Source organism: Ursus americanus, chromosome 16 (assembly GCF_024610735.1).
Source record: "Ursus americanus isolate L20-20 chromosome 16, mUrsAme1.1.p, whole genome shotgun sequence".
NCBI classification, from domain to species: domain Eukaryota; kingdom Metazoa; phylum Chordata; class Mammalia; order Carnivora; family Ursidae; genus Ursus; species Ursus americanus.
In genome coordinates, this window is record NC_142142.1 from 35,879,075 (window position 1) to 35,904,153 (window position 25,079).

Below are 25,079 nucleotides of genomic sequence, written 5' to 3' on the forward strand. Positions count from 1 at the left end.
GTCACCAGATTGTTCTCAAAAGAACACAGTCATGGAATTTTCAAGTTTTCCCTGGCAAGTTTCATGTGTGCTTCAGTATTTCTATTAGTGTTTATATCATTTTAGTTGAGAATTCTATAGAAATATTACTGGTTATCACCCCTAGTTAGTATTCATATATGGATTTTGCTCCCTGAGTTACCTTAACAGTATCCCTATCTAAACTGTGGAGTCAGGGTTGTTCAAGCATTATGCTGTTATTAAACTTGGATGTCATTAATAATACAAGATTTTACAAAAAATGTGATAGAATGAGGTCCTATGACTTTTGGTGGCTGTGCTACACTTAATTTCTAGGGTGAGTTGCATGGTGGTTAGAAAGTAGGTTCAAGGGCCCCTGAATGGCTCAGTCAGTTACATGCTGACTCTTGGTTTCGGCTCAGGTCATGATCTCAGGGTCTTGGGATGAAGCCCTGCGTTGGGCTTGGTGTTCAGCTTGGGGTCTGCTTGTCCCTCTCCCTCAGCTCCTCCTCTCTCTCTCTTTCTCTCTCATAAATAAAAAAATCTTAAAAAAAAAAAAAAAAGAAAAAAAGAAGTAGGTTGAGAGCTTTGGGCCAGGTTGTGTACATCAGCGGTTGAATTCTGGCTCCACCTGCTTCAGCTGCGCTTCCTTGTATGCGGTATTCAGCCTTTCCAAAGCCTCAGTCTTCTCATAGGGTTGTCAGGAGGAGGAAGTGAAAGAACGTGTCAGATGCTGAATGCCATGCTTGTTTAGAAAACATGCCGTATTTTATAATTTATTATACCATTTTCATTTCTGTGTTTAAATTTGGATGGGATAGAATTCACATGAGCACTTTCAATTTCTATGCTCTGTAACATTTGTAAAGGTTAGCTGGATAGGGAAATTTATGACTTTAGGTCCACAGTGTCTCTCAAGATGTAGTATTTTTTAATTGTGAGAGTGTTGACTTGATGTTAGACATGTTGGTTTTAGCCATGGAGGCTCTTGTATTAGGTATAAAGTAGAAATAATAATAATATATATAAAATAGAAATGTCTCGCTTACCTTATGCAGTTGTTGTGAGACTTAAGATTAAATCTAGTAATATACATGAATGTGCTTAACACAGTACCTGCCACATTCGTGGTTTTCAGTACATGTTTTTTTTACAGGATGAATGAATTGGTTAGTCGAGTAAATTATATGAGGTGATATATTGGAAGGTGCGTTGTAATTTCAGGTAAAACACAAGTGTAAGGTACCATTCTTCCCTTGTTCTATAAGGAATTAGCAGCAGCATTTTTTTGCCATTTAGAAGTGACAATTAATCCTCTATTTGCCCTAATTTCAGGATTACAGTTTGAGTGTAAGCAGTGTTTTCACACTGTTTCCATCATGTGTTTATTGAATATTTGGTAATTGTCCATGAAGCACATTTCTGGTGTTCACCCAAAAACTATGTCAACCTTATCTTCACACAGCTTGAAATGGTTTACCCTGGGGCACCTGGGTGGCTCAGTTGGTTAAGTGTCTACCTTTGGCTCGGGTCATGATCCTAGGGTCCTGGGATCAAGCCCCCGTGTTGGGCTCCTGGATCAATGAGGAGCCTGCTTCTCCCTTTTCCTCTGCTCCCCCCCACTTGTGCACGCATGCTCTCTCTCTCAAATAAATAAATAAAATCTTAAAAAAAAAAAAAGAAAAGAAATGGTTTACTGTGGTCTGCATTGCTGTCTTCAAGGCCCTTGGCTTCTTTATCATGTCTTAAATAGAATTTTCTTCTCTTTCAGGTTATAGGTTGTGTTTTCCATCAAATGCTAAATGTGATATTAATGTTAGAAGCAGGCAAAGGAGCCCATCACGCTCCCCTTAGTATTACAACATCAGTCATCAACGGTAGAAACCAGGCGGTCCAGTTCATCAGGTGAGGCACACACAGCTTGGATTTTCACTCTCTTTATCACTCTCCCTTAAGGCTCTTGGGCCCTGTACTAACCAAGATTTCTGACACCTATGGAAACTAACAGATTTCTGGCCTGTTGTGGTTTTGAGGGTCAAAGTAAAGCACTTCAGAGCTCCTCTGGTTCACGTGGCCTGGGTCACTGTTGGTAGCCTCTACACTGGGGCATTGTTGAAGGATACAGAGTCTATAATTCATGGGCCAGCACAAGCCTCCAGCTTGATTCCCACCAGCCTGTAAGGTCAGGCTCTGAGAAATGACAGTTGCTTCTCCTCTGTTTTATCATCATCTGCCTCAGTGTTTGCCTCTCTTGCAAGTCTGCCTCTTCCTTTCCTTTTGTATTTGTGTCTTCTCTGAGTCTCTTTCTCTTTGTTCTTTGCCACTTTTTCCTTGTTTCTTCTCACTTTTCTGTTCCCCTCCCCCTACAGACCATACTTCCTAAAGGGAAGAATTAAGTCAGTTTTTATTTCTTTAGCAATAGTTGATAGACCAGTTTTCCCCTCACGAATCACATAGCTTCACCTAAAAAGTTCCGTGTTTCACCTTTATTGAGGAAGACATATTTGCTATGTCATTGGCTTTTCTTTCCGTCCTTTATTGAATATTTGGCATACATTGTGGAGGTAGTGGAATGTATATGAGAGTGTGTACATGCCTGCAGGTGTACGTGGGATATAGTTTAGTTGGAGTTGTGGGGTGTGGATGGTAGAATCCAAGTATATGTAGTCTATCATCTGATCATTGAGCAAATATCTCTTGTGAGGGATTTTTTAAAACATTAAATAACTGAGATGCTTTAAGTGGAAACACCCATTTTGGTTCTTCCATAATAGTTCATGATGTCTCCAATTGCTGTAGTATCCATATAATGGTACAGATAAACACTAACAATGGGTCAAATCTGGACATCACAATAATAATCTGGGGCACCTAGCTGGCTCAATCAGAAGAGTGAGTGACTCTTGATCTTGCGGTCATGGAGTTGAGCCCACATTGTGGGTAAAGATTACTAAAATAAATAAGTAAACTTAAAAAAAAAAACCCAATTATCTTCTTGGGTTAAAGTTTGGAGAGGTATTGTTAACAAAGCCATTGAAATGGTAGCATTTCACTGAGCTACAACAAGGTGGTGCTGTATCTTATTATTATTTACCCCAAAAGGATATATTTTAGAGGTGTTTTTTTTTTGTTGTTGTTGTTTTTTTTAAGATTTTATTTCTTTATTTGACAGAGAGAGACAGCGAGAAAGGGTACACAAGCAAGGGGAGTGTGAGAGGGAGAAGCAGGCTTCCCGCCGAGCAGGGAGCTGAATGTGGGGCTCAATCCCAGGACTCTGGGATCATGACCTGAGCTGAAGGCAGACATTAACAGCTGAGCCACCCAGGTGCCCCATATTTTAGAGTCTTAATGTGAAATTTTGTAAATAGCCAAAAAAGTCATATGAAGATTGTACTTTGCTTCTGCCTGACTTTAACTCTCTGCTTGGTGGCAGCTCTCTAAAACCACACATAGGACATAGTGAATGGTTTTCTGCTGTGAAACTCTGTTTTACTGTATTCACTGAAACAATGCTTGTAATATGGGGTAAATCGTTTTTAATCTTCAGGATTTCTAAAACGTAGAGGTCATGGTGTTTGAGAACAGAGTCGAAAAATTACTATTTTGTGTGGTTGGTGTGTTGTAAACAATAGATGTGTTTTCTTTTTTAAAAAGCTCACTTGTGGATGAACTAAAGGAAGATGTATTCCCAGTCCTTCGTATCTTACTCCAGCACATCTGTGCCAAGGTACCATTTGCTTTAATAGTAATAGTAATGATAATGATGATGTGACAAAGAGATAATATATGTGAAGATAAACGTGTGTGCTTGTATGTGTAGTTGTTCTTGGGAGTGAGTCTGTTATTACAGAAAGTAGTTTTATTTAATATTTTCACTACATGTTTCCAATGACAGTGTTCTTTTGAGGGGAGAATCCTTTTTATTTTGGAAAATTTCAGACATATGAATAAATAGAATAGGGTGACGAGCACCCACCTTCAACAATTTTTTGTCATTTATACCTCTATAGGTGTAATTTTCCTCAACACATGTGAACATTGGTTTTTTTTCTTTTTTAAGCAAATTCCACCATATCCATTGTGGCTTAAGTATTTCCTACGTATCTCTAGAGGAGAAGAACTCTGAAAACATAACCACAAAATACTAACACGCCAAAGAAAATATACAATAATTCCTTAATATCATCAAATATCCAGTTAATGTTCAAATTTTTATGATTATCTCTTCAATTTCTAAAGCAGTTTGGACAAATGATTCTTAACTTGAATGCATTGGATTCTAGGGGTCCATAAACTCTCTGAAATTATGTGTTAAAAGTTTGTATTTCTAGATTTCTCATAGATTAGTTTTCAATGGGGTCTGAAACCTAAAATTTGCTAGTCATTTTTATAACATTTAAAGATTCACTGAACTAGTCACATTCACTAATTTTCCACTTGTATCACAACATGTGTTTCAGTTGTCCTGTAGGTAGATATTGGCTGGATAGCCTCTCAATGCTTATGTTTCAGGTGACTGATAAATCAGAGTATCGGACCTATGCAGCCCAGTCCCTGGTCCAGCTGCTCAGCAAACTTCCCAGTAGGGAGTATGCTACATTCATTGCCTGGCTTTACAGATATTCACGAAGTTCCAAGGTAGGAGATACGCATAAGATCTTGTTTCCTGGCTTTGCAACCTCCTGACAGACAGATCTGAATACACAAGGGATCCTTTGGTGTTTATTCCTGTCTGATGGAGATTCTTATGATTTTGTTTTATCAGATCCCACACAGGGTTTTTACTCTAGATGTTGTCTTAGCTCTGTTGGAACTGCCTGAAAGAGCAGTAGATAACACTCTGTCGTTGGAGCATCAGAAGATCTTAAAGCATAAGTTCTTGGTGCAGGAAATTCTATTTGACCGTTGTGTAGACAAGGCACCGACTGTCCGCAGCAAGGCACTGTCCAGTTTTGCACATTGCCTGGAGGTGTCTGTTACCACTGCATCGGAGAGCATAGTGGAACTTCTGATTAACAGTAAGTGTGGTGACCGTTGTGACATGGAAACTGTCTTGTGCTTTTCAAGAAATTGGACCGCAAGGGAAAACACTCTTTGTTGTTGCAAAAGTCATAGATACAGTATGATATACTTTTACCCTCATAAACCAATTTGACTGTATTTTGTTGTTGAATAACTTTTTAAATACAGTCCATACCTTGGAGATATTGTGGGCTTGGTTCCAGAGCACCACAGTAAAGCAAATATTGCAATAAAGCAAGTCAAATGAATTTTTTGGTTTCCCAGTGCATACAAAAGTTATGTTTACAATACAGTGTTGTCTGTTAGATGGCAATAGCATTATGTCTAAAAAAAGTACTTACCATAATTAAAAAATACTCTGTTGCTAAAAATGCTAAGTACCATGTGAACTTTCAGCAAGTTGCAATCTTTCTGCCAGTGGAGGGTCTTGCCTCAGTGTTGATGGCTGCTGACTGATCAGGGTTGTGGTTGCTGAAGGATGGGGTGGATGTGGCAATTTCTTAAAGTAAGACAGCGATGAAGTTTGCCACATCAATTGACTCTTCTTTTCACAAATAATTTCTCTAGTAGGTGATACTGTTCAATAGCATTTTACCCACAGTAGAACTTTCTTCCAAAATCAGAGTTCATTCTCAACCCTCACAGCTTCTTCACCACGAGTAGATGCCATCCTGAGAAACCAATGTCTTTGCTCACCCGTGAGAAGCTACTCCTCATCTGTTCAAGTTTTATCATGAGATTGCAGCAATTCAGTCACATTTCCAGCCTCCACTTCTCATTCTGCTTCTCAGAACACATATTTATTAAGTTTGCTGTGTTATATGGGTATGGTTCATGGTACCCTAAAACAATTATAATAGTAACATCAAAGATCACTGTTCACAGATCACCATAAATCTGAAAAAGTTTGAAATATTTTGAGAGTTACCAAAAAGTGGCAGACACAAAGCGAGCAGATACTGTTGGAGAAATGGCACCCATAGACTTGCTTGTTGCAATTACCACAAATTCTCAATTTGTTAAAATTGCAGTATCTGTGACGCACAGTAAAGTGAAGTGTGTGATAGAACAAGGTATGCCTGTTCGACAAGCCTGATCAGTTTTTTTTTTTTTTTAAAGATTTTATTTATTTATTCGACAGAGATAGAGACAGCCAGTGAGAGAGGGAACACAAGCAGGGGGAGTGGGAGAGGAAGAAGCAGGCTCATAGCAGAAGAGCCTGATGTGGGGCTCGATCCCAGATCGCCGGGATCACGCCCTGAGCCGAAGGCAGACGCTTAACCGCTGTGCCATCCAGGCGCCCCAAGCCTGATCAGTTTGAAAGGCCTTTTAGAGTATTTTAGATATTCATGTTTTAGAGGTGAGATTGCTGGCTGCCTATACTACTACTTTGCATTGTTGGGTATTGGCTATATTGGGCCTAATATCCATCCATTTCCAATGCATACCAAGGAGGACATTATAGTCAGCAGTTTAGAATCTGTCCTGTCTTTAGGCCTAATTATCTTGATTTTGGTGATTCTGTGAATATTTACTTGGGGCTTATGATACTATGACATTTTTCCATCTTGTCAATCTACTTATTTATAGGTCCTGCAATTTCAAGAATAGAGAGCCATCCTGGTACCTTACTGAGAAATTCATCAGGTAATGGGTGAATATATTTTCCAATATTGAATAATTGTCTTTTTTATTTAAAGGACTTGCTGGGTATTTGACATGTTTTTTCTATTTCCATATTTACCTTTTTAGTATTGAACTTTATTTCTTCATCAAGGAAATTGAAATTCATTTCAATAATGATGTAGTAATTTAAATGTGTAATATCCCATGCTTGTATTACTAAGAGGTGTAACAAATTTTTACCTTAATGACTGAACTTTTTTTAATTTATTGTTTTTAAGCTTTTTCCTGTCAGAGGCAAACACTTAACCCTACTGGAGGCTCAGGGGTGATCAATATAGACAGCAGTGGTGAAACAGATGGATCTGGGGGTATGTCAGATTTTATTACTATCAGATGAGTAATAACTGTTGGATTTCAGACAACTGTAAGTAGAGTCTAAAAATCTTGGATTTTTTTTCTGATTAATTCACCCTTAACAATTGGAACATCTTTCTTTCTTCTTAAAAGTGGAATAATTTCTATTTTATTATATCTTTAATGTTCTTGCACTGTACTCTGTTTCATCTTATGGTAAAGAACAAGCTACATTCCACTTATGTACTGAACCTCAGTATTTCTGTAACACATAAGAGAATATTAGCAAATATTTTATTTCCTTATTAAAGGCAGTCATTGTGAACACTTGGGATTGCTGACTGAAAAGGGACCAGCTACTAGAGAAAGTGCCACACATAAAAAATTTGTGTTTGGAGAAAAGTCATCACAAAAAAAAAAAAAAAAGGAAAAGATGATGAGTACTGTTGTATCCAATCTTGTTCCTATTTTTAATTCCTCATTACTTTTTTCACCATGTCATCTTGACTCTGATTAAGGCATCCCAGAATTCACTTTTAATAAATGATAGGGAACTGTGAATTGAAGCTCACATTGAAAAATCCAATTCAGAATTCAGATTATGATTTCTCTTTATCAATAAGATAAACCATACATACTGTATGGAATGGTTGTGGGGTCCTCTCTCCCATGGCCTCCAGGATTCTGAATACATGTGATGCCTGATCTCTTCCATTGACTTACTGAACCCAGAGTAATCTGGGATGGCTTAAGTGCTAATGTGATTCAGGAGGGAAAGAAACAAATCTGGACTGGTAAGTAGGTAGACCTGGAGCCTACTACCAGATCCTGTGTCTGTCTAGCGTGTGATCTTGAAAAAGTCGCTTTACTTCTCTGGACTCCTTTTTCATCTATAAGATGACATAGCATGAAATAGTGGGAAACACTCTATTTAGAAATGAGAGGCAGTCTGAATTATTGTACTAATTCTGGTACTGAATAGCTGCTTGACTAAGACATGGAAGCCAACCAAGCATCCTGATTTTTAACTTTCTGAATCTAACACCTTCCCTGTCTTTCACAGAGGGCTGTTGTCAGAGTTTGTGAAAATAATGTTTTCAAGATAGATAAGTGAGAGTATATATGTGTAGAGAATTAATTATATAATTAGAGTTATTAATTTATTCTATTAACATTTATCTGGCCCCTTCTAATCTGTGCCAGGCATTGTAGATACAGACTTTAATAAAGCATAGCTCCATCTGTTGTGGAGCAGTGGGAATAACAAATGTGTGTGTGAACAGATTTTACCTACATGTTTATATATGTATGTATAAAATGGTAATGTTGTCAGGTGAGTGTTGAGGTCTATGTAAAATGCCGTGAGGATAATTACTTATTATTTCAGCCTGAAAGGTCAGCATGGAATTAGATTTATATGGCTCGGTATTAGCATGTGTTACTCAAATTAAATTCAGAGCAATAACTCACTATGTATATAAACCGATTTCCTAAAATATTATAAAAAATTTATTCTGCAAAACTGTTGAATGTTTGTGTTGACTCCAGTCTTAGCAAGTTAAGTGCTTAGTGTTTCTTGGGGAGGCGGGGTCGGGGGGGAATCCCTTTGTTTTGAGCTGTAATTCACATACCATAAAATTCACCATTTGAAGTGTATGGTTTTTACTATATTTACAAAATTGATCAATTTTCAGAATATTTCCTTTGCCAAAAAAGAAACCCCATTCTCATTAGCAGTTCCTCCCCATTGTCGCCTTCCCCCAGCCTCTGCCAACCACTAATTTGCTTTCTGTCTGTACAGATTTGCCTGTTCTGGACATTCCACATAAATGGAAGCGTACAATATGTGTTCTTTTGTGGGTGGCATCTTTCATTTATCAAAACATTTTCAGGGTTCATCCATATTGTAGCATGTCAGTTTTTCATTACTTTTTACAGCTACATAATAGTACGTTGTGTGGATAATACTACATTTTGTATGTTCATTCATCAGTTGATGGACTTTTGGGTCGTTTCCATCTTTCGGCTATTATGAATGATGCTGCTATGAACATTCTTGTGCAAGTTTTGTATGTAAATATATTCATTCCTTTTGGGTATATTCCTAGGAGTGGAACTGCTGGGTCATATGGTAACTCTATGTTTACTATTTTGAGTAACTACCAAACTTTTTCCAGAGTGGGCATACTGTATGTTTTTCACATTTACACACTAGCATGTGTAATAATTCTTATTTCTCCACATCCTTACCAACAGTAGTCATGTCTATTCTTTTTATTGTAGCCATCCTAGTGGATGTGAAGTGGTATCTATCTCACTGTGGTTTTGATTTTTATTTCCCTAATGACTGACAATGTTAAACAAATTTTCTTGTGTTTATTGGCCATTTATATGTCTTCTTTGGAGAAATGTCTATTTGGGTTCTTTGCCCATTTTTTAAAATGGGTTATTTTTCTTTATTTTTGATTTGAAAGAGCTTTTTATGTATTCTGGATCCAAATTCCTTATCAGATATATGATTTGCAAATATTTATTTTCTTATTCTGGGGGTTTATTTTTTCACTTTCTTGATGGTGTTCTTTGAAGCATAAAACATTTTAGCCTTGGTAAAGTCTAGCTCTCCACTTTTTCTTTTTTTCACTTGTGCTTTTGGTGTCACAGCTAAGAAACCACTGCCTAATTTTTCACAAAGATGTGCTTTTATGTTTTCCTTTCAGAGTTTTGTAATTTTAGCTCTTATGTTTTGGTCTTTGATCAATTTTTAGTTAATTCTTGCATATGGTGTGATGTAGGGGTCCAACTTTTGCATGTGAATATCCAGTTTGACATAGCACCATTTGTTTAAAAGACTTCTTTTCTCTTTTGAATGCTCTTGGCACCCTTGTCAAAAGTCAACTGACCATAGACATATGGGCTTATTCTGTACTTTGAGTTCTATTTCACTGACATTCCATTGTCTATCTTTATAAGGCAATACCACACTGTGTTAATTACTGGTGCTTTGAAGTAATTTTGAAATCAGGAAGTATAGCTTCTGCATCCTTTTTCTTGCTTTTCTAGGTAAATTTGGTTATTCTGTGTCTCTTATATTTCCATATGAATTTTAGGATCATCTGTCAATTTCTGAAAAAAAAAAAAAAGCCAACTTGGATTTTGGTAAGGATTGATCTGTAGAACTCTTTGGGGAGTAATGCCATCTTAATAATATTTAGCCCTTCAGCCATGGGATGCCTTTCGATTTATTTAGATCTTCTTCAATTTGTTTCAGTAATATTTTTTCAGTTTTCAGTGTATAATTCTTGCTTTTTAAGTTGATTCCTAAATATTTTATCCTTTTAATGCTATAATAAATTCCAGTAATTTTAGTTTCATTTTCTAATTGTCCATTGCTAGTTTTTACAATGATATTTGATGTTTTGACCTTGTGTCCTGCAACCTTGCTAAATTTGTTACTAGTTCTAAGTGTGTGTGTGTGTGTGTGTGTGTGTGTGTGTGTGTGTGTTTGTATGTGTATTCCTTAGGATTTTCTATGTATAAGCTCATACCATCTGTGAACAGAGAGAGTTTTATTTCTTTCTTTTCCATCTGGATGCCTTTTCTGTCTTTTCTTTGCCTACTTTCCCTGGCGAGGACCTCTAGTACAATGTTGAAAAGAATTGGAGAGAGCGGACATCCTTGTCTTTCTTCTGTACTTAGTTTTCAGTCTTTCACCATTGAATGCAATGTTAGCTGTGTGTTTTTTCAGGATGACTTTTATCAGTGTGATGAAGTTTCCTTCTCTTCTGAGTTTGTTGAGTGTTTTTATTATGAAAGGATATTAGATTTTGCAAATTCATTTTCCTCATCTGTGGAGACAATCATGTGATCTTTGTCCTTTATTGTATTGCTAAGGTATATTAGTTACATTGATTGATTATGTTTCATTCCTGGGGTAAATCCCAGGCATGGTATATAATCCATTTTGTATCTTGCTAGATTTGACTTGTTGATATTTTGTTGAAGATTTAATGTATATATTCACAAGGGATTTTGGTCTGTTGTTTTCTTTTCTTGAGATGTTTTTATCTGGGTTGCTCTCAGGGTAATACTGCTTAATAGAATGAGGTGGGAAGTGTTTTCTTCTGTTTTTTAAAAGAGTTTATGAAGAATTGATGTTCATTTTTGTTTTAGCATTTCGTGGAATTCTCCAATAAAGCCCTGTGGTCCTGGGCTTTTGTGCATATGTGGGAAGGTGTTTGTTTTGTTTTGTTTTAAGGTCTTTTTGTATGTGTGTGGGGGGGAAGGTTTTTGACTACTTGTTAAAAGTATATTCAAACTGTTTCTTCTTGAGTCAGTTCCATAGTTTTTATCTTTGTAGAAATTTGTCCATTTCATCTAGATTACTTAATGTAACATAAAATTGTTCATAGTATTTCTTTGCAAATCCTTTTTATTTCTGTAATGGCAGTAGTAATGTTCTCTCCTTTCCTGATTTTAAAAATTTAAATCTTCTTTTTTTCTAGCTAAAAGTTTATTAATTTTATTTATCTTTTTCAAGTAACCTACTTTTACTTTCATTGATTTTTTTCTATTGTTTTCCATTCTCTATTTCATTTCATAATGTATTTCCTTATACATCAGCAGCTCTCAGAGTGTAGTTGGGGGTCCCTTAGCCTCCTTCAGCAGGTCATTGAAGTTAATATTGTTTTCATAATAATATCAAGACTCTGCACTCTGAAGCATTCTGATTTTGAAGGAGAGATGAGAATCCACTGTTTTTTATTTAGCCAGACATTAAAGAGTTTGCAAAGATGTAGAACAGTGCCATCTTGTCACTAAATGTTTTTTAGGGGGAAATATAGTTTTTATTTAAAAATGTACCATTTATGGTGATACATTTTCCTATTTTAAAATGAATTATTAAATCATTTTACTAGAGATTTTTACCAAAAAAGCCCTTAGGAGTCTTCAGAGAGTTTTAATAGTGTAAAGGGGCCTATGATCAAAAAGTTTTAAAGTTCTGTTACATATTATTTAGTTTTTTTTTAAATTGTGATTAAATATTCCTTTTTTGTAGCTAAACAAAGTGGAAAAGCTAAATAATTCATTCAGAATTTTAGACACAGGAGTCAGGATTAAAAACCGACTTTTAGGGGCGCCTGGGTGGCACAGTCGTTAAGCGTCTGCCTTCGGCTCAGGGCGTGATCCCGGTGTTCTGGGATCGAGCCCCACATCAGGCTCCTCCGCTATGAGCCTGCTTCTTCCTCTCCCGCTCCCCCTGCTTGTGTTCCCTCTCTCGCTGGCTGTCTTTATCTCTGTCAAATAAATAAATAAAATCTTAAAAAAAAAAAAAACGACTTTTAATATTCCAGAATTTATGCCCTTCTAAAATTATACTATTCTGCCCTTTGCATTATGGTGAATACCTAATTATTTGACTTTTCTTCTTTTTCTACGTTATTTTGTACTCAATTTCTTGGGATTTAAAACAAGCTAATTAGGCAATTTTTTAGAGTATTTTCTCAGTACTCTGTGGTGAGATGTTAGATACTGTTTTCTCCGACCATAATGATTCTTTGACATTTCCTCAACAGTGAGATGTGTCATGGCAATGCTGAAAAAGAGAATCAGGGATGAGAAGACCAATGTCAGGAAGTCTGCACTGCAGGTGTGAGTTTTTTCTAGATATCCTTGAATGTGCCTTCTTTTTAACACTAAAAAGTTGGAAATATTTTGTAAAAACCCCAGCCATAGTCATTATTTAACTTCTTTTTCACTTAATATTTGTTCCTTTTGATCTTGTTGTATATATATATATATTACAGAGATGAACTAAAGGTTTGTTTGTTTTTAAGCTGGGATGTTGACTTTTTAAGAATCTTATTTTTATATCCTTAACTTCTTTTTTTAGATTAGGGATTCTTAATCTGGGGATCATGGATGAATTTTGATAGGGTGCATGTAACCCCTGAATTTGTTTGTAAATACTTGTTTATGTAAAATGTATGTCAAATTTTCTCCAGAGAGAGGCCTTAGCTTTCATCAGATTCTGAAAAGATGGGATATTACCCGGTGGAGGGATGGATCTGTGACCTCAAAAGTGTTAAGAACCACAGATTTAAGTCTTATTTTTGTCTACAGTGTGTCTTTTTACTATGAATAAGTCATCAATTCATATTACATATGTTCCTTCTAGGTATTAGTGAGTATTCTGAAACACTGCAACATCTCAGGTATGAAAGAAGAGCTGTCACTTCTGCAGGACCAATGTCGGGACCCTGCAGTATCTGTCCGAAAGCAGGCCTTACAGTCTCTTACTGAACTTCTTATGGTGAGAAACAGTGGATTTTTACATTAAAAATAATTCAGCATAAACAATTACCTCTTGTTAAATATTAAGTTGACTATTGGAAATTCTACTAAGTCTATTATAGGATTATGCAGTGTAAGAGAAGAGGTATTTCAATTACATATAATAGATTATGTCTCATTAATATAATTATGAACTAATGCTAGAGAATGCTAGTGATTAGCCTTTTCTTGACTTCAGCTTAAATCTCACATAGAAATATGAATTTTAAAATGAATTTGGTTAGGTCAGAGGCCTAGATTAATTTTTGCACATTAAGACCTGTTAGATGATACAGCCAAAAGAACAGATACACTAACGTGATATGTAATTTACTTCTGCCAAATAATTAGCTTTTGAAGAATCTTAAAAGCATGTTTATTTCTTTACTTCATGATAGAAGCAATAAGTAATGCATACTTTGACTTCCGCTGTGAGCATCTATTCTAATTGCTTCTTGGGATAAATATTTATCTTTTGCTCTTGATCTTGAATTAACCAAAATGTGCTGATTTACTACTAATAATACAGTAATGACTTCCTAAGTTTAAAATTTCAGTATGCACTGATACACGGTAATTGGAGATTGAACTTTGTTTTAACATGTATTTCAAATGTTGATTTCTTTTTTTTTTCATTTTCGATGGTTTATTTGTGTGTGTGACTATTTTTAATCTGACTCAAAGTATCAACCACAGCCTCACTGACTTGTATTTAGACTTCTGGTAGTGTCAGACTTCTTTATGACTTCATGATGTTTAATTCCTCAGGCCCAGCCTGAATGTGTCCAGATGCAGAAAGCCTGGCTGACAGGGATCATCCCAGCTGTGATGGACTGTGAGAGCACAGTGCAGGAAAAGGCTCTGGAATGCCTTGACCAGCTCCTGTTACAGAACATTAAGCATTACAATAAATTCCATAATGGAGACAATAGCCAGGTATTGGCTTGGGCACTTCTTACTCTCCTTAGTACAGAAAACCAGGAACTGAGGTATGTTAATTGTGTGACTTCTTTTCCATATAGAAAGCCATAGAAGTTTTTTATTAAAATTTCTGTATTGATCTTGGAAAATTAGCTTTCCAAATTACTTAACATATATGAAGACTCAATTTTTGGTCTTTTTTTTTCTTGACGCAATTCAAATTGCTTAGCATTTTTGGGGTGACAATTTTTTGTGAAGCCTTTGATTACCTCCTTTGCTTTTCTCTGAGTGTTTAAATTAATGTCTTAATATGTAGTAAAAAGCACTGATGAACATGATATATTAATAGTAACTTTCCACATACTCATTTTTATGAAAGATGATTTCCTAGTTCTTTCAAATTAAACTTTTCCTGACATCTTATTGGATTGGTTGACTTAATACCACTGCAGTATTTTTTTCCCATTTGATGATAACATTTACTGAGCATACACTATAGAGTGAATACTGTAGTGAGGGGTTAGCACCTGTTGTATTGGTAAATTTTAATCTATACTGCAGTGATCTTACAATTACCTTGTGTTTACACTACTTTGACTGACTTTTTTTTTTTTTTTATAATGTAAGAAATACTTCTCTACTCTTTTACATGTAGTCATAGAGGAATTATCATACAATAGAAACATATTAGATTTTGTATTGTAAAATTCCATTCTGTGGCCCTGGCAAATCACCAGTAAAATGGTGCTTAGCAGAGGCTGTGGAGAAGGCAATGGGAAGTTGCTGTTAAATGGGTACAAAATTTCACTGTGGTGTGATAACAAAGTCCTGGGGATGGATGATTGCACAACAGTGTGACCCCACTGAACTGTACACCTAAAAATTGTTAAAATGAAAGATTTTATTATGTATATTTACCACAAGAAAAAAAAATTATTTGCCCAAAGTTAGGAAGGAGAGTATAAAATTAGGGTGCTAAGTGTAAAAGAGTTTTGGAATAGCCATTATAGAAAATGAGCTAGGGCAGCAGTCCTCAAAGTGTGATAGATTCATGAGCTCAGACTATTTTGATCATAATATTAAGCTGTTATGTGCCGTTTTCTTTTAAAGATTTTATTTATTTATTTGAGAAAGAGAGACAGCCAGCGAGAGAGGGAACACAAGCAGGGGGAGTGGGAGAGGAAGAAGCAGGCTCCCAGCGGAGGAGCCCGATGCGGGGCTCGATCCCATAACGCCGGGATCACGCCCTGAGCTGAAGGCAGACGCTTAACGACTGAGCCACCCCGGCGCCCCTATGTGCCGTTTTCTACTTTTTTTCTTTCACAATAGAGTTTTCCGGAACTGTATGATAAAATATTGAAGCAAATTGAACACAGAAGCAGTTATAATAATCCACCTGTCTTCTGTTTAAGCCAGATCATAAAGAGATTTACAAAAAGTAAAAGTAGTGACACTATTCTCTCCAACTTTATTTTGTTTCGAGAAAAATTGTTATTTTTTTGTAAAACAGTGCATTTATGTTAACATGTAATTGGCTTATTGTTATTTTTAGATTAATAGATAAATATTTTTAAATTTCTCAGTTTTAATTTCTGCACAGCAGGATATAGGCCACATAAACCAAAGCTCTTCAAGGTAGTGCATAATTTTTTGAGTTCAGAAGTGCCCAAAGATGAAAAAGTATGAGAACCACTGAGCTTGGGAATCAGTTTTTCAAAAAGGATTATTAAGAAAAGTAAGGGCTGGTGCAATAGAGTTCTATAAACATTTGTAAACAATATCTTGTGGTATGTTCTTTAATAAACAAAGTAGCTGGAACATCAGGAAGTGTTCAGGAGGAGAGAGACTTCACAGAACAGATGACTTTTGAATTTGAATCTTGAAGGCTAACAAGGAGGCAAAAGGGCATGTCCATGGGAAACAAACAGCCAGTGGGTGGGGAAACAGTGCTTGTCCGACTGTACATAAAATGAAACTGAGATGTTAAGCAGGACCCACGCACTGCAGAGTTGTAACATAGTATACCAAAAAGTTTAACTTTAGATTGAAAACAGAGGGGGAGGCTGCTGATGAATTTAAAGTGGATGGGTAATATAGGATTTTATATTTTAGGAAGTGTTAACCTTGAAAATAAAACACCCAGTCAGCAAAATGGGTTTATACAGGAATAGGATAGCTGTGACAAACCACAGGCAAGTCTGGTGATCAAAGGAGAGGAACTGTTAGTATTTAGAGAAAAGGGGGACTTTGGGAGGGGCTGCTTTGAAGGAAAGCCCATTGAAAGAAAGTGAGATTTCACGGTGGTGATGCTTTCCCAATGGCTGAGTTGTGACTCTCCATTGGCTGGGCTGTTGCCAGGCTAGGAGGAATCCTTTCTCTTGGCTGGAGTAGTAAAGTCAGCTTGTTCCTCTTGGGAATACAAGTCATAACCCTTCCTGTTGGGGAGGGTTGATGACCAGTGGTAGGCCTGAGAGCTCCCCCTGCAGGCCTCTCAGCTCCACTTTCAGTTTCACAGGCTATGTAGCAAGGGTTTGTGGTTGGTGACCAGGAGACAACCAGAATCTAAGAAAACAGGCCAGCACTGAAATGATTTAGGTTAAAGATGATGAGGGCCTGCATCAAGGAGAAGGCAGTAGAAATGAGGAGAATGAAGTATATTTAAAGATATTTAGTAAAAGTATAGAATTGATAAAGTTTTGATTTGAAGATGGAAAGAGATAAAATAAATTCACAATTTAAGTAGAAAGTGAGTTTTAGGAACAAAGAGGGAGGGCATAGAGCAGTTTGGTGATTTTTTTTTAAACTTTTTTTCTTTTTTTAGCTTAGGTTGGCTTCCTATTGATGGTGGCAAGAGCTGAATTATTCCCAGAGGTGGACTAAGTAGGAATTAACCAGGCAGCCATAATAGTGAGTGTTTCCAGACAGAAAATAGCAATGCAAAGGCTTAGAGGCCTGAAGTCTCCATGATTCTATCCAGAATAACTGGTCAATGGGATTTCCATTCACTGAGGTATGGAAAGTAGAGGCAGGGCAGATTTCTGAACAGAGGGAGGGCAGGAGTTGGAAGTCCAGTTTAAATGTCTGCACAGCAAAGGAAACAATCAACAAAACTAAAAGCCAGCCTACGGAATGGGAGAAGATATTTGCAAGTGACACATCATGTAAAGGGTTAATATCCAAAATCTATAAACAACTTATCAAGCTCAACACCCAAAAAACAAATAATCCAGTTAAGAAATTGGCAGAAGACATGAATAGACACTTTTCCAAAGAAGACATCCAGAAGGCTAACAGACACATTAAAATATGCTCAACATCACTCATTATCAGGGAAACACAAATCAAAACCACAATGAGATACCACCTCACACCTGTCACAATAGCTAAAATTAACAAGTCAGGAGACAACAGATGTTGGCGAGGATGTGGAGAAAGGGGAACCCTCTTGCACTGTTGGTGGGAATGCAAGCTGGTGCAGCCACTCTGGAAAACATGGAGGTTCCTCAAGAAGTGAAAAATAAAACTACCGTATGACCCAGCAATTGCACTACAAGGAATTTATCCAAAGGATACAAACATACTGATTTGAGGGGCCCATGCACCACAATGTTTATAGCACTATCAACAATAGATAAATTATGGAAAGAGCCCAGATGTCCATCAACTGAAGAATGAATAAAGAAGATGTGGGGGATGTGTGTAAGGGAATATTACTCGGTGATCAAAAAGAATGAAATCTTGCCATTTGCAACAATGTGGATGGAACTTAGAATGTATTATGCTAAGTGAAGCAAGTCAGAGAAAGAAATACATGATTTCACTCATGTGGAATTTAAGAAACAAAACATGAACATGGGGGAGAAGGGAAGGAAAAATAAAATAAGATGAAAACAGGGAGGCAAACCATGAGAGACTCTTAAATATAGAGAACAAACTGAGTTTTATTGGAGGGGAGGTGAGTGGGGTGATGAGCATTAAGGACACTTGTTGTGATGAGCACTGGGTATTATATGTGAGTAATGAATCACAAAATTTTACTCCTAAAACCAGTACTACACTATATGTTAACTAACTGGAACTTAAAAAAAAAAAAAGTGTGCTTGTGATGTTTTGTCGTGTCTAAGTGGAGAGCTTTTGGTAATGAATGAGATCATCCAGGGTTCTGTTGTAGATAAGAGGACTAAGAATAGAAATTTTCAAAATCAGCCATTAGAGTGGTTTGAAGAAAAGGAATTAGTGAAGGGAAAAGAAGAGAGATCCAACAAGTAGACCACAGACCAGAGTACAAGGGCAGAGAGAGTGGTCAATAATGTCTGGCAGAGGTCATGGAAAATGGGGACTGAATATAGTCCATTGGTTTTGATGTTAGGATAGAGGTCAATGGTATTGTACAAAAGAACCAGGCTAGTATCTGTTGAGAACATTCTGACTTGATAGGGAGTGGCTGGTGATCAACAGTGGGGCTGAGGGGTAAGCTAATCGAGGGAGGCTTTTGGGGAGCTGTTCAGCTGATGTGGAAGGGTGTTAGTTGTCAGAAGAGCCAAACTTGAGGTTTTAAAACTGGAAGTTCAGAGGACTTTTTTTCCCATTCTGTTCACCTCTTATAGTACACATTACTTAATATTTTGTGTGATTCTTCTTAATAAATTTTAAAGTATTTGTTAATTGTATGTATATCGTTTTTGAACCATAATCAGATATAAATTATGTTATGAGGTAACTGCAGTAAAATTCTAGATGTTTATAGATTTTTAATCAGCAGCTTATTTATTAAAACCATTAATTTATATGGATATGCTTATTATGTGAAGATGTGTTTATTTTGTTACAGTTGTCTTCTCCATGCTTTGAGAATTCCTTTTATTTTCACTTAATGAGAAAGTCTTGGTATGTGAGTGTGTGTGAGTGTGTATGTTCCTAGCGGTTTAGGAAAAATTAATTGGGGGAAGAAGTGTATTTTTCTCTTCACTTAAATATGTAACACTGCATTTATCTCATCAGTCATGTTATCTTGTTCAGTGCTGTGGGAAGAAGTCAAATAAGAAATGATATAAAACAATGACATAACACCAGCGTTTTAATACACCAGAAGCATTTTTTTTTAATTTTTAGAGGGTTTGAAATATGTATTTCTGAGTGGTATTGGCAGGTCATGGCAAAGTTGAGCTCTTTTAATATCACCATATTTAAATGCTAGGATGTCATTTGTCTCCAGTCCTTCCATTGAAAAAAACAGCAATGTCTATGCTTTTTGTCACTAAAACCCTCTAAACTCTGGCTGTATTTGTTGTTGGTAACCTATCCTTTATGTTTGTATAGTAATTTTGGAGGGAATGAGGATAAGAAGGGTCTCAAATGAATTATGAAATTTTATTCTTTGCTTTAAAAATAAATACTTTATAAGGGGAGGAATAAATATATCTTCTGGATAATAAAAATTTTTTTAAAGATACCTAGTTTGATATCAAATATGTCACTAGCCAGGAACTTCTGCATAGACGTTTGATGTGCCAGAGGAGTCCTGGAGCAACAGAAGTTGGTAACCTTTCACTGAGGGCTGCTCTGAACAGTTTTGTATATTTACAGTTACAATTGTTCTTTCCCATCTTTTTTTTTTCCAGCCGCTATTTAAATAAGGCTTTTCATATCTGGTCCAAGAAGGAGAAATTCTCATCCAGTTTTATAAACAATGTAATATCCTACACTGACACAGAACTTTCTGCACCAGCCTGGATGCTGCTCTCCAAGATTGCTTGCTCATCACCCAGGCTGGACTACACCAAAATAATAGAGTCCTGGGAGAAAATCAGCAGGTTTGCATGCTTATAATGTAGTTGCTGATAGACACTGAAGATTCTTGGAAACAAAGCTCATGTCTTTAAGGAAGTGGGCTATTTCATAGCTATTCATATACATAGATCTTGTCTTTAAATTCTGGTATAAAAACAAACATGAAGGATAAGAATAAGTTTTAACCTTTCAATTTACCCCTTGTCCCAGTAATTTACGTGCCTTAATGCTCCTACAACTTGACTCCTAAACCATGCTACCCTACATTCTTCCGGTATTAACAATCCAGAGACTATTTTGTTGGCAACAGAGTTTATTTTGGCTCTATATTGATACTCCTTATGTCCTTTTCCTAGTCAACAGAATCCCAATTCAAACACCTTAGGACATATTCTGTGTGTTATTGGGCGTATTGCAAAACATCTTCCTAAGAGCACCCGGGACAAGGTGACTGGTGAGTGTCTATTGGAGAATCTTGCAAAGGCTTTGCTTCTCACTTTATATATATTTTAAGCAGTTAAATTTGGAGGGTTTTGACTTTCTTTTTAGATGTGGTCAAGTGTAAGCTGAATGGCTTCCAGTGGTCTCTAGAGTTGATCAGCTCAGCTGTTGATACTTTGCAAAGACTCTGCAGAGCATCTGCAGAGACACCCGTGGAGGAACAGGTAGGCTACAAACTCTCGTGGATATGTTTGTCGTTTATTTGTACTTAGACACATTACTCTGTTTTGAAGTTTGAAGAGTGTTCTTTGTGGAGAACCTGCAAGAATGGGTAGTCTCCAGCAGCTAATACTACAAGGAAATACTTACGTGATAAGCAGTTGACATTCCCCGAGAGGATCTTGGCTACTAATGACACAGGGTTCCCTCAGGGAGTCACCACCCTGGTTCTAGGTACAAGTGTCCTCTAGGAAATGATTTCTGATCATTTGAGAGGTCATATTCCTGGAAAATACCTGTCCTGTTACCATAGGCTATATTACTCTATACCTCTTCTTGTATCACATCCCCAAAGCTGTCCAGAGCCTACAGCTCATGTTTTCCGTAGAGCATACACACAAATCCAAAACAGGGTTTTGCATGAGACAGAGCCATTACTTTGACTTCCTAAAAGATGTTCATATCAGTTTCTCTAATAAGTTATTTTATTACCATGCATTCTGTTTTTATCATGAAATATACTCCTAGACAATGCTAATCATAATGAAAAATTTTAGGACTGGGGTTATTAACAATGATTCTAGAAGTCAAAAGTTAATTTAAGTAACTGCTGGAATATTTTTAAGTTTTCCAGAATAAAAATATTTTTTGCTTCATTCAGCTACATTTCTATGCTTCCTTTTCTTATATAAGTTCCTTAAACAAAGTCCTTCCTTGATAAGTTACATCTTCTATTTGTAGTAACAGATATAATAAGAAAGTATATTATAACTTTTTTTGCTTAGGACTGAAAACAGGTTGAAATGTACTTAACTAAAAATGCCCAGCTCTTTCCATGTAAATGGTGTCTGGTGTTTTCCTGGCATGTACCTTTTGGCTCGTCTTGTGAAAGGGATACTTGCTTTGTTTGATTTTTCTAGCCGTTTATCTCTTGATCCAAGAAAAACTTTTAAATAAGGAACATTACCTAAGCAGGGAGCATATTTGAATAGCAGAAAACAGGTCAAAACAAAACAAAAAGCTCTTCACAAGGGAAAAAGATGTAGGAAAAAGTGGGGAGAAATGTATATGGCAGATTATGAAACTGTGATCCTGCATGTCTCGGTGGCACACAGCTGATCAATGGCAGAGCCATGCTTGGAACTAAGGCCTCACATTGCATTCCCAGTCTCTTTTCACCAACACTGGCTGGAGGAAGAGTGGCCTATAATACCGGTGGGCTGGGGGCCTTAAGAAGCCACTGGCTGCTCACTAATGGCCCACATTGTTAGCTCAGTAAGTTACATCATTGTTAGAGTCTGTGAGGAAGACAGTTATCTTCACATTTAAAAATTGAGAACTAGAAGAGAGTTACTATGACGTTTGAAAAAAGGCCACGGTTGTAGCTTTGCCAACACCACTTCCCTTGGTAGTAGACAATGGACTGAGGCCCTGAGATTTTCCAGAATCTTAGGATATTTTAAATTTGTATAAACTGGTTGTTTCCCTTAAACATACTTCTCTTTTCCTTTTCTCTGTAAGTGAACATTCTGTATTTTACTGAGAAAAACAAATTGCCCAAAGAATAGGTGATTAGGCTCTAGCTCACCAGCACTGTATATGAAAAGACGTAGGTTTTGTGGCATTGTTGCTGTCTGTAAGCTTGGTACCAGTTAATAGTGTTTTGTGGCTATCACTGGAAACCGTCTGTGAGATGTTGGACTGTATTAATAGAAATAGTGTCTACAATAAGTGGGGTGATGGTCCTTCTCTTTGTACTGGTGAAATGTAAGTTGGCATGTTCTAATTTAACTTGAGTGGCAACTCCTTAGAGAAATGTTGATAAAATTGAATATATCAATGGGAGAGCAATTCGGTGAGGCAGCTGCAAAATGGGTTGTATAAGGAACAGCTGAAGGACCTGGGTGTTTAGCTGGTGAAGGGAAGAATTATGTGGGATACGCTGCCTAGCTAAGTTCAAATATATGAAGGACCTTAAAATGAAAGAAGAATTAGATTTATTTGGCATCACAGAGAACTGATTTGGACCAATGAGTAGAAATTGCAAGGAGACAAATATTGGCCAACTAAAGAAAAAAACATACTGAGTTCTGCCTAAAATGGAGGGACTTGTCTCAGGACACATCCCTAAGTCATTGGAGGTGTCCACAGAGAAGCTAGACAACTTGACATAAGTCCCTGTGTGGAGAGAACCCCAGGATTAGATGGCCATGACGGTTCTTTCCCGGATTCTTTGATTCCAAAAGTTCCAGTCCAACTCCCAGCCCAGTTCAGTTCTAGGCTCGAGGTCTCACACAAGATAACCTTTGTCTTCTTGCCAAGATAAAGCATACAGATTTCAGAAGTTCTGGTGGACAGCATCACAGCTCAGGCTGTGCAAATCTATTAAAATAAGAATAGTAATTTTATAAAAAGTAATAAAGACAATCATTTTGAAACACTTTAGGCCAAGTAAAACTAAAAAACGTTTGGATCACACTGATAGTTTGCCGCAGTGTGGTAAACATTGAGCACCATTTTGTGGTAGTGCTGCTGGGCCCTGGGGTGATGGTTAAAACAGAGTCCCTTCCTCAGGCACCCACAGCATAGTAGGATAGATGCACATGGAAACAGGTGATTTCAACGTAATATAATTATTCCTGGGATGCCTGGGTGGCTCAGTTGGTTGAGCTTCCCAACTTTTGATTTAGGCTCAGGTCGTGATTGTGGGATTGAGCCCCAGGTCGGGCTCTGCACTCAGTGTGGAGTCTGTTCCTCCCTCTCTCTCTCTTTCTCCCCCCCCCCCCGCCCCCGCTTGCTCTCTCTCAAATAAATCTTTAAAAATAATAATAATAATAATATAATCATTCCTAAAATAGAAATGTGCACAGGAGAACATGGAAGTCTTAGAGTGGAGCCACTTAGCTCAACCTGGGTGTTTTGGACTCGCCTCCTAGAGAAAATGTAGTCAAAGAGCTGTAGAATGTGACTGAGCTCTCAGCTGGCATGAAGTGTTGTATACTAGAGATGGTGACCACTTGAGTTTATTTTAACTAACAAGAGGCTGAAAACTTGTCTTTAATGAATACATTTCAAAATGATAACAACTGTTCTTTTTTATTCTATGTCTTTTCAAAGTTTATTGGTTGCTCTAGTAGTTAATTCGCCATCTACATGTGCTAGAAGAATTGTGATGTTTCCTCTATTGATGTAGGAGCACCACTGTTTATAGATCTCTTATCAGGTCACTAGATCTTCCCACATATTTGCTTTTTACTCTTAAAGGGCACATGGAGAAAGAAAGGGGTGTGTGTGTATTATATGTGTGTGTGTATATACTGTATGTATATACTGTTCTTTGTGAATTCTGCTTAGTTCTTCTAGCCAGATTGCTGAAAGAGCAGAGATTCGAAAGCATGATGGCTAGGGCTTCTCATGGCTTATCATTTATGCCTTTGAGACAGTAAAGTTTCTTCAGAGAAAGTTGTCTTATGGATAGTCTTGTAGATGTGTGGCGTCCTTCAGAGATTACCTTTGACTTGCCACAGGAATTACTGAAGCAGGTGTGTGGGGATGTCCTCTCCACCTGTGTGCAGTCCCTCTCCGAAATAGTTCTGAAGCAAAGTGGACCCGGGAATATGGATGAAGACCTGTTTGTAAGTAATTACTTTTCTCAAACATGCCTTTCCTTTATATCGGTTGGGATTTTTTAATGATGACTTTCTAATGTGCATTTCTTACGCTATTAGCAAGAAAAGGATTTTCCTAGCCTAGAGCTTATTTTTTTTTTAGAAGAATTTTTGTGTTGGTGTCCTATTCATTTTTCTGTCACGTACATATTATCTGGGGGAAAAACTTGATGGGATATGCTTCATCCAGTTAACCTATGAGGTACCTGATCCCATAGGGAAAACACAGTATGTATCGTGAAATAATAAGGTAAGAAAGTAATAAAGGGAGTATGCTCTTTGTTCTTTTGGCTTGTCTGATGTGTTTTTAAATTATAATGTGTCTGCTAAGCTGTTCGAATATCAGACTGTAGAACTAGGGAATAGTGCTTAGTAGTTCTGAAGCCATGTCTATGATACAGTGAAATTATTTGAAAATTGAAAATACAAATAACCTTGAAGCAGCAAGACTGTATGACATGGCACCCTGCTTTAGAAATTGTGTCGGTGCAATTGATGCCTGTGGGCCAGTAAATGTAGAGCCAGTTTCCTGATTCGAGTGGCTGACCATCAACAAAACATGGGGTAGTAATTCTGACTCCAACATCTGACACTCGTAAAGAAAACTTTTTGATGCCCTTCAGTAGAGGCCATCATTGCACCAGAATTGGCTATTTTTCTCATCTATTTGAGAATTAGTAGAGCACGTTTCCTCTGTGTTCTGCTTTG

The 25,079-nt window shown here is 37.0% G+C and overlaps 1 protein-coding gene across 1 annotated transcript in view; it reads left to right on the forward strand.

The window, feature by feature from the left end:
* Nucleotides 1-25,079, forward strand: part of NCAPD3 (non-SMC condensin II complex subunit D3) — a 57,437-nt gene that overhangs the window by 9,146 nt on the left and 23,212 nt on the right. Inside the window, exons 8-20 of the mRNA XM_045790739.2 lie at nt 1,772-1,905; nt 3,655-3,727; nt 4,513-4,638; nt 4,766-5,018; nt 6,613-6,669; nt 6,927-7,016; nt 12,576-12,649; nt 13,178-13,312; nt 14,101-14,321; nt 19,875-20,066; nt 20,400-20,497; nt 20,593-20,708; nt 24,231-24,338. Coding sequence (XP_045646695.2) covers nt 1,772-1,905; nt 3,655-3,727; nt 4,513-4,638; nt 4,766-5,018; nt 6,613-6,669; nt 6,927-7,016; nt 12,576-12,649; nt 13,178-13,312; nt 14,101-14,321; nt 19,875-20,066; nt 20,400-20,497; nt 20,593-20,708; nt 24,231-24,338 — 1,677 coding nt within the window. The remainder of the gene's footprint in view (nt 1-1,771; nt 1,906-3,654; nt 3,728-4,512; nt 4,639-4,765; nt 5,019-6,612; nt 6,670-6,926; nt 7,017-12,575; nt 12,650-13,177; nt 13,313-14,100; nt 14,322-19,874; nt 20,067-20,399; nt 20,498-20,592; nt 20,709-24,230; nt 24,339-25,079) is intronic.